We start from the raw sequence: 16,388 nt of genomic DNA, 5'->3' as shown, positions 1-16,388 counted from the left end.
AGGGTTCATGGTTTGGAGGAACCTGCCAACCAAACAGAATTTTTGCCACATTGTTGTTACTAGGACCCCTCAGCAAAGTCCCAGATGGGACCTGAGATTCCAACCAAGAATCATCAGGACTCCTCCTTTTCGTCAGTGGTGACAGTCGTAGTTAGCCAGGGTCACAGCCATGTTTCCAAGAGATATGCAGCTCCTAAAGCTGTCTGCACCTTGGCCCTTCACTCACTGGTCCTGGTGCACACCCCCGATTACACAGTGACTCAGCTCAGGACATGCAGCAAGAGCTCAGCGCTTGCCCTTAGTGCCCAGAGTCCCTGTGTACACGGGGCCTATTGTGGACAAGACCTCACCCTCTGAGAGTGGGGTCCCCAATGGTGGGAGATGCAGCCTTGGACAGAGGGACAGCCTGGGCTGGGAGAGGCAGGAAGTGCCTGTGTCCCACCCTGTGTCCTAAAGTTGCCGATTCACTGCAGTTTTCCGAAATCTGGGTGTGGTCTGGCCTTTTGTTTGCAGACCCCTGTTCATCACTGTATGTCTGAGGAGGTGGGGGAGGCGGTGTTTCTTAACTCTGAGGGTGTGTTTGGAGACAGACGCAAGTTGAAAAGCGTGTCCCTCAGCTAAGCCAACGCATGGCAGCGCCCTGGTTTGTCCAAATGCCATGTCAAAGGTCATGTTTCTGATCTAAGTCTTCCAGGTTGTGAATTAAATTGAGTCCCTTTCATTTAAGTCTCCGTCAGCAGTAAAAGCAACGCAGAAGTAACCCTTCCTAGACAGGAGGGATCGGGGGCTCACTGTCAGGGGCCTGCTGCCCAGCTCAGTGGATCTCAACCCACTTCAGAACATGCCTGCCTTAGAATCGGGTTTGCAATGCTGTGAACTACCACGAAATGCACAGAAACATCTTTGCATGCCATTTCTACTCGTCTCTCAACCTTGAAGGCTGCCCACTTCTAGAGCCCCTGGTCTCATTTCATCAGCCTTTTCGGTGTCTGGTCCAGAGCTGTTCTTTTCTGTGACCCTGGGTTGCACCTTTATTGTGTCTGTGGCTCTCCCCTCAATGTTCTCTATGCTGCTGGGTGTAAGCACTGCCTCCTCCACATAGCTCTCGGAGGCAGGCCCTGTGGGCGGTGGGAGAGGGTGGGTGGACAGCTCCAATGTTCCCCTGCCTGGGCGGATTTCTAATGAACCTGGAGAACAGGTCGTTCTCCAAGCCTCAGGTCTCCCCCGGCACAGTGCTGTTGATGAGGATGAGAAGATGCCTCGGCACTGCACTAAGACAGTGCATCATCTGACTTGAATTCTCACGACAGTACTTCAAAGCAGGTCAGACAAGAAACTTACGAAATTCACTTGTGAAAACAGGTGTATCCATAGGAATTACTTTTAGCTGCCAGGAATAGAACCGTTAGATAATTTTAAATTTTTTATTCAACTAATTTAGTTTTCCAAATCGCAGTTTCATTTTCTCTTATTAACGCACTACATGGTCGTTGATGAGTTGTAGACGTTGGCAGCTGAACTACTGCTGTCAGGAGCCCAGATCTTCCTGTGGCTTCTGTTTCCCATCCTCAGTTCTCTGCCGTTTCATCCTTATCCTTGGTGCCTTGTGATGACAGCGTAGCTGCAACGGCTCCTGGCATCACATCCTCTCTGCAGGAGACACAAAAAAAAAGGAACTGCATGGGGCCAACTGCCTCTGTCTCCTTTATCATGAAAGCAAGGCTTTTCTGGAAGCCCCTGGGAGTTCTCTGTACTTCTTGCTGGCTGAAACCCTGTCCATGGCACTCGTGACACATGGCACTGTAAGGAAGGCAGGAGACCAAGCATCTGTGGTTGGAGGAAGGAAACGAGGGCTGGAGTGGCGGCTTTACTGGCCAGGCAGCTGGGCCGGCCACAGGTATTCCCTGAGTGTTGAGATCCAGGAAGGCAGAGGTTGTGTCTGGTTCATCTTTGTGTCCAGCTCCCAGACCACACAGAGCCCCTGGTGAATACACTTGAACTCAAGTGAATTGAAGGAATTGCAGTTGTTGTTTAAGGTGCTCTGAAAAGCTCCTCGCCCCGAAGTGTGTGGAGTTTGATCGAGCCTGAGCCTTGGTGCTACTGCTTCATCTCTATCCATTTTCCCCGTCAAGTGGTAAAGCAGAAAAGACAGCACAGGTTTGCGGGTACATCACGCCTTGGCCCCCGCAGTGCCCACTCAGATTCAGGGGCTCTGCCTGTGGATGTGGACATCATGCTGGTTCTATGCACTCACCCAGAATCCTTGTTCACAAAGTGTTTTTCTCCTAGTGACTTGCACAATCCTGTATTCGCTTAGCACTTCACACCTGCCAAGCACACACCCCTGTCATCTCCGACCTCCATGACAAGACTGTAAAATTGTGTTCATCATTTTCTGTTTGAGCAAGGCTCTGTTCCAAGGTACAAGGGCTTGTCCCAGGAGCCTGTGTGTGCAGGAGTCGGCTGTAGTCAGCACCCGCCCAGCCAAAGACAGAGAGCAGTGCAGCTCTCACAGAGGCCTGGGTCCTCCCTTCCCGAATGTGGAAGCACAAACCCATTTCTTCTCCATGGGCTTCTGAGAAGACTACATATGAGCTTCTCTTATTTAGTGAGGACATGATTTGCCCTTAATCTTAAAAAGGGGGAAAAAAGGCCCTGTTCTTCTCATTCTTCATTAGCATGACATTCGGGGTCTTCAAGATTTAAATTGGGCCTTTCTTAATTCTTCTTAATTCTTTCTGATCCTGTAAGAAGTCAGGCCTGATTTTTCCTTTCCCCTGGGTGTTTGAGGGCCATCCTGCTGCTAGAAGCGATGGATTCTCTGGTGTTGGCATGGCAGCAGGACGTGGGAGAGCAGGACCTGGGTGGCCATGGCCCCAGCTCTGTGAGCTTCTGGTCTGCGGCCCACAGTGGCATGGGAGTTGTCTGGATTCTGAGTTCTAGACCCAACTAGGCTGTGGCCAGCTGCACAGCCATGGGCCCTGGCCCTCCTTTTCTCTGGGAAATGAAGGTGGTGGTGATGGTCCCTGCGGTTCCTTCCAGCTCCGACAGCGTGCGGCTGCGCGTGTCCTCTCCCCACACACATAGATGTCCCAGGTGGTCTCTTACCTGGTGTGGCACAAACATGATCTGTAAAAGCAGCCCCATCGGAACCCACTTCTGCTCCCCTCAGTCTTCAGGCTGTGAAGCTTGGGGCATCTTGTTACATCTGGTTTTCGAGAATCTCTGCTTTTGAGGCAATTGGAAAAGTGTTGGAACTCCTTATTGAAGGTCAAGGCTGCACGGCCACCTTTGTTTAGAACAATCCCTTTTGGGAGGCAACTAATTTAAAATCCCCCAAATTTACTTTGTGGTGAGGGCATCCTGTAGCATGGCTGTAAAGCACCCTGGGATTTTAGGGAAGATGAAGTAGGATGTGATGTCTCTCTTCTTCTCCCCTCCTTCCTCTCCCTTATCTTCCCATGCCTCCAGTCCCACCCAAACACACAGATTTCACTTATTGAAACTGGAGAAGTTCATGAAACCTTTCCATTTTACTAATTTAGGGGTGGGTGCCCCTCCTCCAGTGGCTAATCCTGTGGAGCCAGCCTGAGAAGATCACACTCTGTTTCCTCATCGTCACCTGAAGCCGCCTGTGATCGCAGTCCGAATAAGCAAGGCCTCTAGGCATTAACTGAGTGGCTCCCTGTCATTGCTCCTGGCTCTGGTTTCTAAGACAAAAACAAACTATTTAGAAAATTATTTCTTTCCTCCAGTTCCAGGGCAAGCACAGATACTGCCACCTGTCCCAGACACAGTATTATTCAGAGAACTTCCTGGGACAGTCCTCCCCCAGCGAGGGCAGTTGCATTTGAAAGGAAAGGGTGGTATCTCTGCAAAATCGCTGAGGGCCCAGATCCCAAGATTCATCTGTTTATCTCATTTGAGCACATTTGGCTCTTGGACCCCAATAGCTGAGGCAGAGTTTCCTGCTGGAAACTAGTGACAACCCAAGTAAAATGAGAAAGAACCAAGACTTCTAGTGTACCTGTGTGTGCCTGCACCAAAACAAAGAGATGCACGTGCATTTTACCATCTCATCAGAGAACTCAACAGAGCCCTTCACGCTGCAGCACCTACTTTAAGATCTATCAGATGGGCCGGGCGCGGTGGCTCAAGCCTGTAATCCCAGCACTTTGGGAGGCCGAGACGGGCGGATCACAAGGTCAGGAGATTGAGACCATCCTGGCTAACACAATGAAACCCCGTCTCTACTAAAAAATACAAAAAACTAGCCGGGCGAGGTGGCGGGCGCCTGTAGTCCCAGCTACTCGGGAGGCTGAGGCAGGAGAATGGCGGGAACCCGGGAGGCGGAGCTTGCAGTGAGCTGAGATCCGGCCACTGCACTCCAGCCTGGATGACAGAGCGAGACTCGGCCTCAAAAAAAAAAAAAAAAAAAAAAAGATCTATCAGAGAGATAAACGTACTGTCGACCATCTCATCAGAGAACTCAGCAGAGGCCTCCACTCTGCAGCACATACTTTAAGGTCTACTAATTCAATTTCAAAGGGGACCTTGGCTTGATTCCAGAGCAATGTCAGACATCAGTATCCTTTTTAAAAGCCACAAATTAGAGCTGAGCCTTCATGGCTTATTTATTTCTAATCTTTGCAACAACAAAGACCACTTTGAGCTTTGCTCAGTCTTAATTAAAAATTGAAAAGGTTTTTGAGGAAAATTCCCTATAGCTATGCTTGTATTTCTGATAAGAGTACTTGACTTGGCCTTTTAAACTTGAAAAATGAACTCGTTTTAATTCACAACTCAATTATTTTTTACTTTAATATGGAATGAGAGTGTAATTATTCTCTTTTCCTGCAGAAAATTTCCCAGAATTTCACTGTAGCTTAATTTCAGAATTTTGTAAAAATCCCAACTTACTTGTTTTCATTGAATTTTGTAAAGAATTTTTATTCTGTAGAAAAACTGGGCAAAAAGCATCGAGCTTTAGAAAAACACTAGAAGAAAGATACTTACATAAAATCGGCCAGGCACTGTGGCTCACGCCTGTAATCCCAGCACTTTGGGAGGCCCAAGCGTGTGGATCAGCTAAGGTCAGGAGTTCAAGACCAGCCTGGCCAACATGGTGAAATCCTATCTCTACTAAAAATACAAAAATTGCCCAGGCGTGGTGGTGTGTGCCTGTAATCCCAGCACTTTGGGAGGCCCAGGCAGGTGGATCACCTGAGGTCAGGAGTTTAAGACCAGTCTGGCCAAAACAGCAAAACCTCATCTCTACTAAAAATATAAAAATTAGCTGGGTGCCTGTAGTCCCAGCTACTCAGGAGGCTGAAGCAGGAGAATTGCTCGAACCTAGGAGGCGGAGATTGCAGTGAGCCGAGATCGCGTCACTGCACTCCAGCCTGGGTGACAGAGCAAGACTCTGTGCTTGTCAGATCCAAAACATCTAGTGAGAGTTGCGGATTTTTCCTAAAGCCCTCCCTGTCTTATGAAGGAGCTATTTAAAGCATGCCACTTGTTGCTTTCCATGAATGTTTTTGTGCTTTCGAATCAGCCAGTACCTGTACAGTTCTTCGTGATATTTCATGTCCTTACTATCTTCGAGGAGGTCTAGCCCATTTTTACCTCTCAAGTTAAAGTCAGCGCAGAGGCACACATTTGGCAACCCCCATTGTTGGCGATGGGAGAGCAGTTTCCCAACTTCCGGGTGAAGGGGTGTGTTTGTCCCACTTTTCGTAAGTCAACCTGAAAAATCTCTACAAAACTAAAGTACATGCATCTCACCCAAGTAATTCCACCTCAAATAATATATCCTTCAAATATATTCACACAAGTGCACAGAGAGAGATGAGAAGCTGAAATCCACATCACCCAAGGACAGTTCACTGAATTACCGTCGTCTACACAAGGGATACTATATAACTATTGAAAAGTGAGGTCAGTCTGCATGCACTATCATGGAAGGCTGTGTAAGTTATAAAAAGAAATGTTAAGTAAAAGTAGCGATGGGTGTTGGTTAAAAGATACCAGCCCCCCGGAGCTCACCCAAGCATGGAAAACGGCTCACCTCGGGCCGAGATCGCCCTTCAAACTGTGTCTAAGTGAGTTATCATCAAGCTTTCTTTTTTTTTTTTTTTTGAGACGGAGTCTCGCTCTGTCGCCCAGGCTGGAGTGCAGTGGCCGGATCTCAGCTCACTGCAAGCTCCGCCTCCCGGGTTCCCGCCATTCTCCTGCCTCAGCCTCCCGAGTAGCTGGGACTACAGGCGCCCGCCACCTCGCCCGGCTAGTTTTTTGTATTTTTTTAGTAGAGACGGGGTTTCACCGTGTCAGCCAGGATGGTCTCGATCTCCTGACCTCGTGATCCGCCCGTCTCGGCCTCCCAAAGTGCTGGGATTACAGGCTTGAGCCACCGCGCCCGGCCTATCATCAAGCTTTCGAGGAGCTGTGGACCCTCCCACAGGTGTATTTACAACCTAAGATGCCCAGGCTCGGCATGAAGAAGCTACAGTCAGAATTAATTGCCCAGCCTTTATCCAGGGAGGGCGCTGGATTTAGTTGCCTGCGGAGCTGGAGCCCGATAGTCTGAAAACCCGGTGGGGCAGAGTCACCTTTACCTGCACAGACAGCTGGTTTTGTGACTGGAACTTCCCCCCCGGCTTCTGACTGCCGCGAGCCTTATTCTCATTCCTCCAAAAGAGCCTGGGATTGAGTTCTCCCTTTGACCATCTGGGGAATTGGTGGCTGTTAGAGGCCTCGTTCTAACCCTGGGCCCTCGCATGGATATGCAAGGCAATCGCACACCTCCAGCCTCCCCTGTGTTGAGCCTCTCAGATAAGAGCTCTCAGTGCTAGAGCTCTCCCGGACCTCAGGGCCCAATCTGGGGGCTGGGAGGAGGGGCGAATGCGCCTTCATCGCCTCCCACCTGCCCTCTCTTGGTGTCTCCCCTAGTGTGAGTCCCCTCGAGCTGTAGACTCTTCCTCTCTATGGCCTCCCCCAGGGAGGGAGGGGACCCCTCTCTGCCTCCTGACCTCCTCGCCCCTGCCTCTTCCTTAATGAGCCCCCATCAGCGGGAAGCCTCTGGATTCCCAGACGATTCCGTCCAGTCCAGATGACAGAGGGATCAGTGGGCAAAGCAATAAGCTAGAAATTAGGAAATCAAAGGAAAAATGTGCCCTCTGTGTGCGCATAGTGTAGCAAGAAACGCGGATAAAAACACACGTCTCTAATGCCCGGCGGACCACAGTGAACACTGAGCTGTTCATTGGCCGCCCCTCTGTGTGAGTTTCTTGGGGCAGCCATGACAAACCACGAACTGGGCAGCTTGAGCAATAGAAACGTGTCCTCCCACAGCTCTGGAGGCCAGAGGTCCAAGCTCAAGGCTGCAGGGCTGTGCTCCCACTGAAAGGAATGTGTCCCCGGCTGCTCCCAGACCCCGGGGCCTTGCTGACCAGCCTTGACCACTCCCAGACCCCGGGGCCTTGCTGACCAGCCTTGACCACTCCCAGACCCCGGGGCCTTTCTGACCAGCCTTGGCCGCTCCCAGACCCCGGGGCCTTGCTGACCAGCCTTGACCGCTCCCAGACTCCAGGGCCTTGCTGGCCAGCCTTGGCCGCTCCCAGACCCCGGGACCTTGCTGGCCAGCCTTGGCCACTCCCAGACCCCAGGGCCTTTCTGACCAGCCTTGGCCGCTTCCAGACCCTGGGGCCTTGCTGGTCAGCCTTGGCCACTCCCGGACCCTGGGGCCTCGCTGGCCAGCCTTGGCTGCTCCCAGACCCAGGGCCTCGCTGGCCAGCCTTGACACCCTTGGCTGTGAATGCCACACCCTCACCTCCGCCTCTGTCTCCATGTGGCCTTCTCCTCCGTGTGGGTCTGTGTCCAAAGTTCCCCTTGTTCTAGGGACAGCAGTCGTAGGAGATGAGTGTCTGCCCTGCTGATGCTCATCATACCTGCAGTGACCCATGTTGCTCATGCGGCCACATGGTGAGACAGTGGGGATTAGGGCTTCAGCATATGAATTTGGGGAATTTACCCCTCCCAGAGTTTCTGCACAGATATTTACAGCTGGAAGAGATGGCATAATGTGTTTATACATGTCCAGACTACCAGAACTAGACTCATCTCGTTCCTCTCTTATGCTCTGCAGGTGAGAAGACGGCCCTGTGCCCCCTTGTGAGTTGCTAAAGGCTCCTTGGCATCTGAGTCTAAGACTAGCATTTCTCCCACCTCCACATCCCCTGAAGATAAAATGTCTTCATTCAAAAGAGTTCTAGACTGAAGCCCCCAGCCTTCGTGTGTGATCTGTTCAGTGAACGTGTGCTGAATGCCCGTAGCAGGTGCTGGCTTAGGAAGGTGGACGGCACTGCCACTGACCTCCAGAGGCCACTGGTTTAGGGCCACTGATCTATTTGAGTGGGGGCAACAGAGCCACTCTGTGAGGATGCCTGGGTTGGGTCTCAGAAGACGTGCCGGATGCTGGACGGGGTGCAGGGGGAGCTGGCCGTCTGGGCCCAAGAAATGCCACAGGAAGTAGTAGGAGGAAAGGAGGAAGAATGGCACACCCGGAGGCACGTGTGACTCTGTGATATCCCCATGCCTGGGCAGCGGGTGAGTGGAGAGGAGACAGAGCAGCTGGAGGCCGGGCCACGCTTGGGAGCACGCGGTGGGTGTGGTGGCCATGGGGGCTCTGCAGGATGCAGCTGAGGGGACACCAGCCTTATTTCTTTGCACTGTTTTTCTGGTGGTTGTGTGGTTGTGAATTACAGAAAGACCCTGGGGTGGCTCTAGCAGCGTGGGATGAGCCAGTCTAAGCAGAAGGACCACAAGCTGGGGCTGGCAGCAGGGAGTGGGCACATCCCGCGATAGAGGCCTTGGAGGGTCACACCCCTGCTTGGGCTGTCTGCTTTCTTCTCCGTGCAAGGAAAGGGACTCCCAGGTGGAAGACTCGGTGACTCTGAGTGATTTGCAAATTCAGGAATTTCAAAGAACAGAATAAAAGAAAAGTGAGAAAGGGGCTCCAGGCCAGCGCCCTCGGCACCGCACCCTGTAAGCGTGGACCAAGGCAGCATCAGGAGTAAGCTCTGGGATGAAGCTCTGCACAGACAGGCTCAGCAGGACATTCGGTCCCTCTGCGCTTGGCGCTGCTCCCGGCTGAGACGGGAGAGGCTGGGAGATGTGGGCGATGCTTCTGCTGAACAGGCTTTGTAGGGCTAAACCCTGGGTGTGGTGTTTGCTGCTTCTCATTACTTAAGTGACTTCCGTTTCTGATAGAAGTTTATACCATGGTGATGTCTAGAAACAGCTGTAAATGTGTCCCGCACTGAGATCGGGAACTGCTGGGGCTTTCAGCACCGGTGTTTGTTATGTCCTGACTTTCCCCCGGACAGGAGGAGTTGTAGTGAGTATAAAACTTCCTGAGCCTACTTCCAAATCTTCCTTTTTTCCAAAGCTGACAGCTTTCTAGCTCATTCCTAATGAGCATCTGTAGCTTCTCCTAGAAACTCCTGAGCTATTCTGAGACTCCCAGGGGAACGTTTAAAGTGAGGGAAAGGTTAGAAGGGAATGTGAAGTGCTGATGAGCATAAAAATAGCGCAGCGAATCAACGCCCATCACCTAAGCCGAGCTTGCTGTCTTCACAGCACACCTGCCGCCTACAGCTCCTGCACGGGCAGAGGGTTTCCCGTTGCTCTCGTTACTGTTTTCCTGTCCAGAACCGATCTCCAGATGATGTGTTTTTAATGACTTCAAATGTGGCCCATTCTGGTCCTCACCCCAGTTTCCGCTGGCATTGCCGGGACTGCCTGTCGTAAGCCAGGCTTTGATGGTTGCTGAAGACCAGGCAGATAGTCCTCACCCTCACCTGGAGCTGGTCAGCCCCAAACCAGCCCTAGGGAGCTGCTAGAGACCCATGTCCAGGGCCTGTCTGGAGATCTCACTCCCGCACCGCTCAAGCCTGAGCCCCCAGCCTATCCCTGACTCCCAACTGGCTGAGTCCTGTGAGACACAAGCGACTCCCTGACAAAGGGTGTAAACATGAAATAGATGAAATTTCAAATTGGCAAAAAAAAAAAGAAAAAAAACAACAACCTTTAAACACATAATGTATAGATAACCTGTAAGTGATGAACAAGTTGAAAAGCAGACCTAGTATTTAAATCAATCATGGAAGTTGCCCCGGACGGTTATAGGCTGGACGTGGTGGGCCAGTTAGGAGAAGCTTGCAGTATGTAATAAGCCTCAGGAGGCAGCCAGTAAGCTTCTACTGAATGTTCCCAGAAGTGTCGGAGATGGGTTTGTGTGACTCTAAAACAACGAAAATGAAAATACTGCAAAGGAGTCCCAAACCATGAATTAACCATCCCCCAAAGCTCTCTGTAGATATAAAGACACAATGCACAGATTTTTGGCAGATACCAAAACCCTTTGGGAATCACCTACTGAGAATTTAGAAGCCCTACAATGAAATGAATGGCTTACCTTGTGAAAAATATGAAGTAGAAGAGCTGGATAGAATCGGTGCAATGAAAGAATAAATCATCCATGCAGTGACTCATGCCTATAATCCTAGCACTTTGGGAGACCCAGGCAGGTGGATCACTTGAGCTCAAGAGTTTGAGACCAGCCTGGGCAACATGGTGAGACCCCATCTCTACAAAAAATATAAAATATTACCCTGGTGTAGTGGCACATGCCTGTAGTCCCAGCTACTCAGGAGACTGAGCTGGGAGGATCACCTGAGCTCGGGAAATTGAGGCTGCAGTGAGTCGTGATCATGCCACTGCACACCAGCCTGGGTGACAGAATGAGTCCCCCCAAAATAAAAAAAAGTAAATCCTCTCACAGGCACTGCACTACGCTTTAAAACTAGTCATTGATGTGAGAGTTCCAACTGGTTGCAGAATTACACCCTTAACCAGAGCACAGCAATTGGAGACACAGACCCAGATAAACACTTTAGGTGGTGCCCCAATTTGGAGATAGACCACAAGCCATTTAAACAAACAGGATTAGGTGTTATTACTACAGAGAAGTGTGATTCTTGAATCTTCTGTTCCCCTGAACCTTGAACTCCTATTTACCCTGCATTAAGGAACTTACTGACAAATCCCTTAGCCTAACAGGAGGGAATTCTGGCCTTCTGTGCTTGCAGTTTCTGTCCCTGTTCTTGTCAGTGCTTCGTGATCTAGATGAGTGGCAGCAGGTCCTCTAGAACCAAGGAAGGCCTTCAGTGCGTGTCATCCGTATCCCATAACGAGTCAGCCATGATTCCAGCATCAGCCTGATACTTTCCAATTTTCCCCGCCCAGAACTCCGCTCACCGTCGTTTGTCCAGTGTGTTCAGTGTAGATAAAAAAGGGGAGCCGAGTGCAAAGTCACCTATTTTAACAAAAATAATAAACCTGACTGCCCTGGGAGGATTGACGCAGGTTTCAAAGCACTGAGTGCACAAATCCTCCTTCTATTTCATGTTTCCCCCCTATAATTGGAACACCTGTAATTTTTTAGTAATAACCAGAGTGTTATTCCCTTGTCGACTCTTTTTGCTGAGGCCTTAAAATACGAACATGGTGCAAAATCTTACTGCCTTGGGGGAAAGGAGGTAAAGATAGAAATGTGTTGACTCCAGTGATCCAGGTAAACCCAGCACATACCAGTTAGATAGTAGTTATACCAATACCTGTATTTCCTCTGCGCCTCACTTTCTAAAACTCCTGCAGACCATATTTGCAAATGATGAATAAGAAGGAAATACAGTGGGTACAAAATGTGAAATAGATCCTCCGAAGAAGTACAGCCAACAAGTTGCCACAGCCCTGTGTGTACCAGGGCCTCTGAACTGTTTGTTCCAGTCACCAGTCTTTTGACAGTCCTTCTGGCCATGCATCCAACAGTCACGAAACAAAAGAGTAGGGGAGAGGCACACTTCAGAGGAAGGTCTTCCTGTTAATCATCATGACCAGAAGGACTCTTCAACCCGGAGCTCTGGTCATCATCAAAGGAGGCCTGCACACAGGATGGGCGCGTGGGGAGGGCCGTTTGGAAGTCAGACTGTCACTCTGGAAATTTCATTACAGCAGCCATTGGTGCGCCTGCGAAGGCTCATGCCAGCTGCTGCGATTGCAAAGGCCTGGGATCAGATCCCTGGGCTCAGACTTTAGAGGAGAACAAAGGAGATAGACCGGGAAACCCGGAGAGGCCTCAGCAGGGAGTCAGGGGAAAGACATTTCAGAAGGTCGGGCACCTTGGCTACGTTTCAGAGATGTGCCTCCAAACCTGGTACCCATAACTCGTAACCTCTGGTCTGATTTTGAACAAGTTACCTGACCTGCGTCAGCCTCAGTTTCCTCGTCTGTAAAATGGGAACAGCGATTGTGCATCAGATGACTGAGATGTCCGTATGCTATGTCTGTCCTGTGAGCCTGCGTCCTCATGGAAGGAGAAACTCCCGACTGTGCGCCCTTCCTCTAAGTCCTTGTAGGTGGACTTTCACGTCAAAGTGTGAATAACATGAAACTGAGCATGTCTTCAGGGGCATTTAGTTTGTGGGTTCTTTCCTAGCACCGTGGCCCTGGCCAAGGTTCCAGGGTAAGGGGACTGTCTCCGGGCCATTGACCACCTAGAGGGGCTTTCCGAGGCCGCCACAGCTCCCGAGCCGCCCCCACATCACTGCCCAGAGTATGGAATGGAGGGGGAGGAGGGACCAGGACATGGGCCAGGTCCAGCCCACAATGGTGCCGTCTCCTGTGACTCGCGGTGACCTGTGCCACCCCAGCCCAGCTTCATAGCAGGACAGGCTGGGCCGCGCCTGTGCTGACCACAGCATCCCTGGGTAGCCACGCTCTTCCCTTAACTACAGGAGTGAGAGCTGGACGTGAGGGGGGCTCCACAAAGGGGCATGCATGGCACAGGAGGCTCTGATTTGGAGGAGGGCCGTTAGGAGTTGGCAGCGGAAAGGAACACAGCTTGCAAAACAGAGGAGCCGGGCCCCAGGGATCAGACCCTCCCCAGACCTAGGCCCGGAGCTGGCGGGAATTCCCCGGCCACTGCCACCGCTGCTGCTTCCAGCCAAGCCCGCCTCTTCTCGGACTCGTGACCCAGGAGGACGGGCTCCTCTGTGGCCGTCCCATCCTGGAGAAAACAGAATCCTAGAGCTTAATGACCTTTTGTTTTGAATGAATAGGCTTTGTGTTCAGAACAGTTTTAAGTTTACGGAAATACTGAACAGAAACTGCAGCAAGTTTCCACAGACCACTCACTCCCTGCCCCACAGCTTTCCCTAACAGTAGTGCCTGCATGAATGGGTGCGCTTCTGCAGCCGATGATCTGAGCTACTGACTAAAGGCCTTGTCCACACTGGGCTCATTCTGGGGGACAGTGATGATTTCTGGCAAATGAGTAGACATGTATCCACCGTTAGAGAATCATGCTGCCCGAGAGGGCCCCCAGTGCTCCACCCACTACTCCCTCCCTCGTTTCTGCCCCAGGGCCTTAGGATTGTAAGCAACAAAGTAAGGCAGGAGGTTAGGTAGAAATAACGGAACAAAGCAGAGATATTTGTAAGTAGCCTCCAGGTAAAAACAGTCACCTGCCTGAGCAGGCTCAGGGGTGGCCAGGTGTGGGCAGGAGGCTGAGCTCCGGCTTCTTCCGGGACTCAGTCCTGTCAACCCCTTTCATTTCCTGGAATTCTTCCCTCCCTGGTTAATCCCTGCGGCAGCTTTGCCAGGAGCTCTGCTCTGTGCCTTCCCCTCCAGCCTCCTGGGAGGTCCACCTGGTGCTCACACTCGCAGGCACCTCAAGCTCCTGGGCGTGACAGGGGGGTGCCAGGCAGCCCTCACATGGCAGCACCTGGCTGGCCTGTCCCATGCCTCTCTTTACCATCTCTTTCGCCCACCCCAACCCCAGGCCACTTCTGCCTCACAAGCCCTCGGAGCTGAGTCGTGGCTTTCTGAGCTGGGGGCATCGGCAGGTGCGCAGGTGCCCTGGGCAGGAGTGAGCAGCCTACGGGGTCCTTCCCATGGCCCTGCCTCTGCACACCCCCACCCCCCATACTGCTGCATTGGAAACTGTCAGAGAACCCCATCTTGGATTTGTTCTGATGATCATCTCTGTGTTGTTGTGACAGGTGCTGGCATTGATGGAGTGGAGGAAATTAAGCGCCATCCCTTCTTTGTGACCATAGACTGGAACGTAAGTTGCATGCCACAGTCCCCATCTGCACACGCATGACACGGAAGTGGGTGGAGGGAACATCATGTCTTGGCACAAAGGGTCCTCAGTGTCCGGGTCACAAGTAGGTCGGAGGAGAATGCGGAGAAGCCACCTGCAGGCAGGGAGCTCCCAGGACCCTGCTGAGCGGGCTGGCAACTTGGGAGGCACCAACGTGTGAGTGCCCCTCCCTCCAGCTCGAGGCCTAAAGTCCCCTCAGCTTTCTTCCTACTCTCCTCTGCCCGTCAAAGTCGATGTTTCTGTCCTCTGTCGAGGTTTCTGTCCTCCCTGCACCCACTCCCCAGCCTCTCGAAACCCCGCACGCCTCTCGAAGCCCCGCACGTTCCCGATTGCTCCAACAGCGATTGTCTTCTAACCCCAAGGGCTGAGCAGGCAAAAATCCTGATGAGCTGCTCAACCAGGACCTTTTAGTGCTAGGGCTACGGGCGGGCCCAGATTCGATACTGCATTTTCCATCGTTAGTCAGGCTGATGCGCACATGGAAGTCGCATAAAAAACAAAACAAACAAACAAACAAAAAGTGCCGAGTTGTTAGAATAAACTGGAGCTTCTGTTAGTGGAGTTACTAGTAAAGCCGCCATTTCCGGTTCTCTGGGCCAGGCTGGACATTGTCTAAGAAGTTCTCGTATCTCACTTTTCACCAAGCTACAAGTGTCAATGGCCTATTTCTGCCAAAACACCAACTCCAAGTGGTAAAGCTGTCAGCATCTGACGTATCGCCCACGCAGGGAATTCTCGCAGCTAAAACTCAGAGGCTGTTCTTTCCATCTGAGGAAGGCAATACCTCCTTTCCTATCAGTTGCTTTTAGTTCTTTCCTTAGGGTTAACACAAAAACAATTATGTTGGGATTTTCTTTTCCTGACCTAACAAATTAACCTCAAAGGATTTTAATGGAATACTTTTTAAGATGTAAATGCCCTCTATCGTATAGAGTTTATTATCTGCTTTCCCTTGTCTCTCTCTTCTTTATGTCCTCATGGAGTCTGGGGCCTCCACACATTTCATGAAGAGGTGGCCCCTGTGGTTGACAGGTGGGTCCCACCTGCAGCCCCAGACCTCTCCTCTGGGAATGTGTAACACCAGTGCTGGATGAAACCAGCCGGTTCTCCTCTTCCTTCAGCCTGAGCCCCAGCAAAGCACTCAAGCTGGGAAAGAGTGATAACTTTTTACAGCCTGGTTTTACAGTTCTGATTAAAGAACTTTTGTTAAGATTAGACTTCTTTTCAAAAGTAAGATTAGAGAGAAGCATGCAAACTTTCAGGACATCTGTGCCTCCCAACCAGGACCTCCAAGAAATGAAAACCAAGGCCTCCCTTTGGAGTCTCTTACTTAGCTTCCCTGAAAATTTAGGCTTATCAGAAGCTCAGGCTGTGCTCACCTCACAGATGGGCACCTGAGGTCACTGTTAGTCGACTCTGCGTTGGAATATATTTTCTATGGAGACGTCACCTTGCATGGCGTTTAGATCTCAGACAAGCCTGTTTCGTGGAGAATGGACCTGGGTGTTAGCCTGTGGATGGTTAGCACAGCACCATGCCCAGAACCCCGACGCCTGCCCCTCAGGGGGTCACGACATGTTGCATCCCCTCCCCCACCTGCCAGTGGTCAAGGTGGGACCACATAGCTCCTCCCTGCATGATCTGCTTCTCCATTTATCCAACCCTTTCTGCTGGGCATCCCAATCTCAGGCACTTTCCAGGGCTGGGGATAGAGCCATGGATGGAACAAAGTCCTGCTTCCGTGGGGCTTGTGATGACTTGGCAGAGAAAGGCGGTGGACAGATGGGTCTGCACATGTCACAGGAGGACACTGTGCTGACGAAGAGGATGCAGCTGGGGACAGATGGAAAAGCATGGGAAAGTGGTCGGGAGAGCCACGCGTCACCCCTCCCATCCTCATGGAGCCTCCTTCCCGTGTCTCCATGGAACAGGTTCACCCCCTAGCACTGGCTCCAGCTGGTCTGGCTTCCCAGGCCCCTCGTGCCCAAGTCCCCCAAGGGCTCACTTGTCTCCACCTTCCAGTCTTCCATTCAGTATCATCTTTTGAGACCTGTCTTGCAGCTCTTCCAAACTGCAGCTCCTTTTCCAGCACCCCTGCCCCCTGGCCTTGCTCTGTTTTCGTATCCCTTACCACTTTCTGACTTGCCTCATAATACGTGTGTTT

At 51.4% G+C, this 16,388-nt stretch overlaps 1 protein-coding gene across 1 annotated transcript in view; it reads left to right on the top strand.

Annotated features, from left to right (window-relative positions):
- Window positions 1–16,388, top strand: part of RPS6KA2 (ribosomal protein S6 kinase A2) — a 455,610-nt gene that overhangs the window by 384,753 nt on the left and 54,469 nt on the right. Inside the window, 1 exon segment of the mRNA XM_031667562.1 lies at window positions 14,121–14,185. Coding sequence (XP_031523422.1) covers window positions 14,121–14,185 — 65 coding nt within the window.

The sequence above is a fragment of the Papio anubis genome, chromosome 6 (genome assembly GCF_008728515.1).
Source record: "Papio anubis isolate 15944 chromosome 6, Panubis1.0, whole genome shotgun sequence".
Classification (NCBI taxonomy): domain Eukaryota; kingdom Metazoa; phylum Chordata; class Mammalia; order Primates; family Cercopithecidae; genus Papio; species Papio anubis.
The sequence above is the reverse complement of the archived record's forward strand: the minus strand, read 5'-3'. Positions and strand labels throughout refer to the sequence as shown.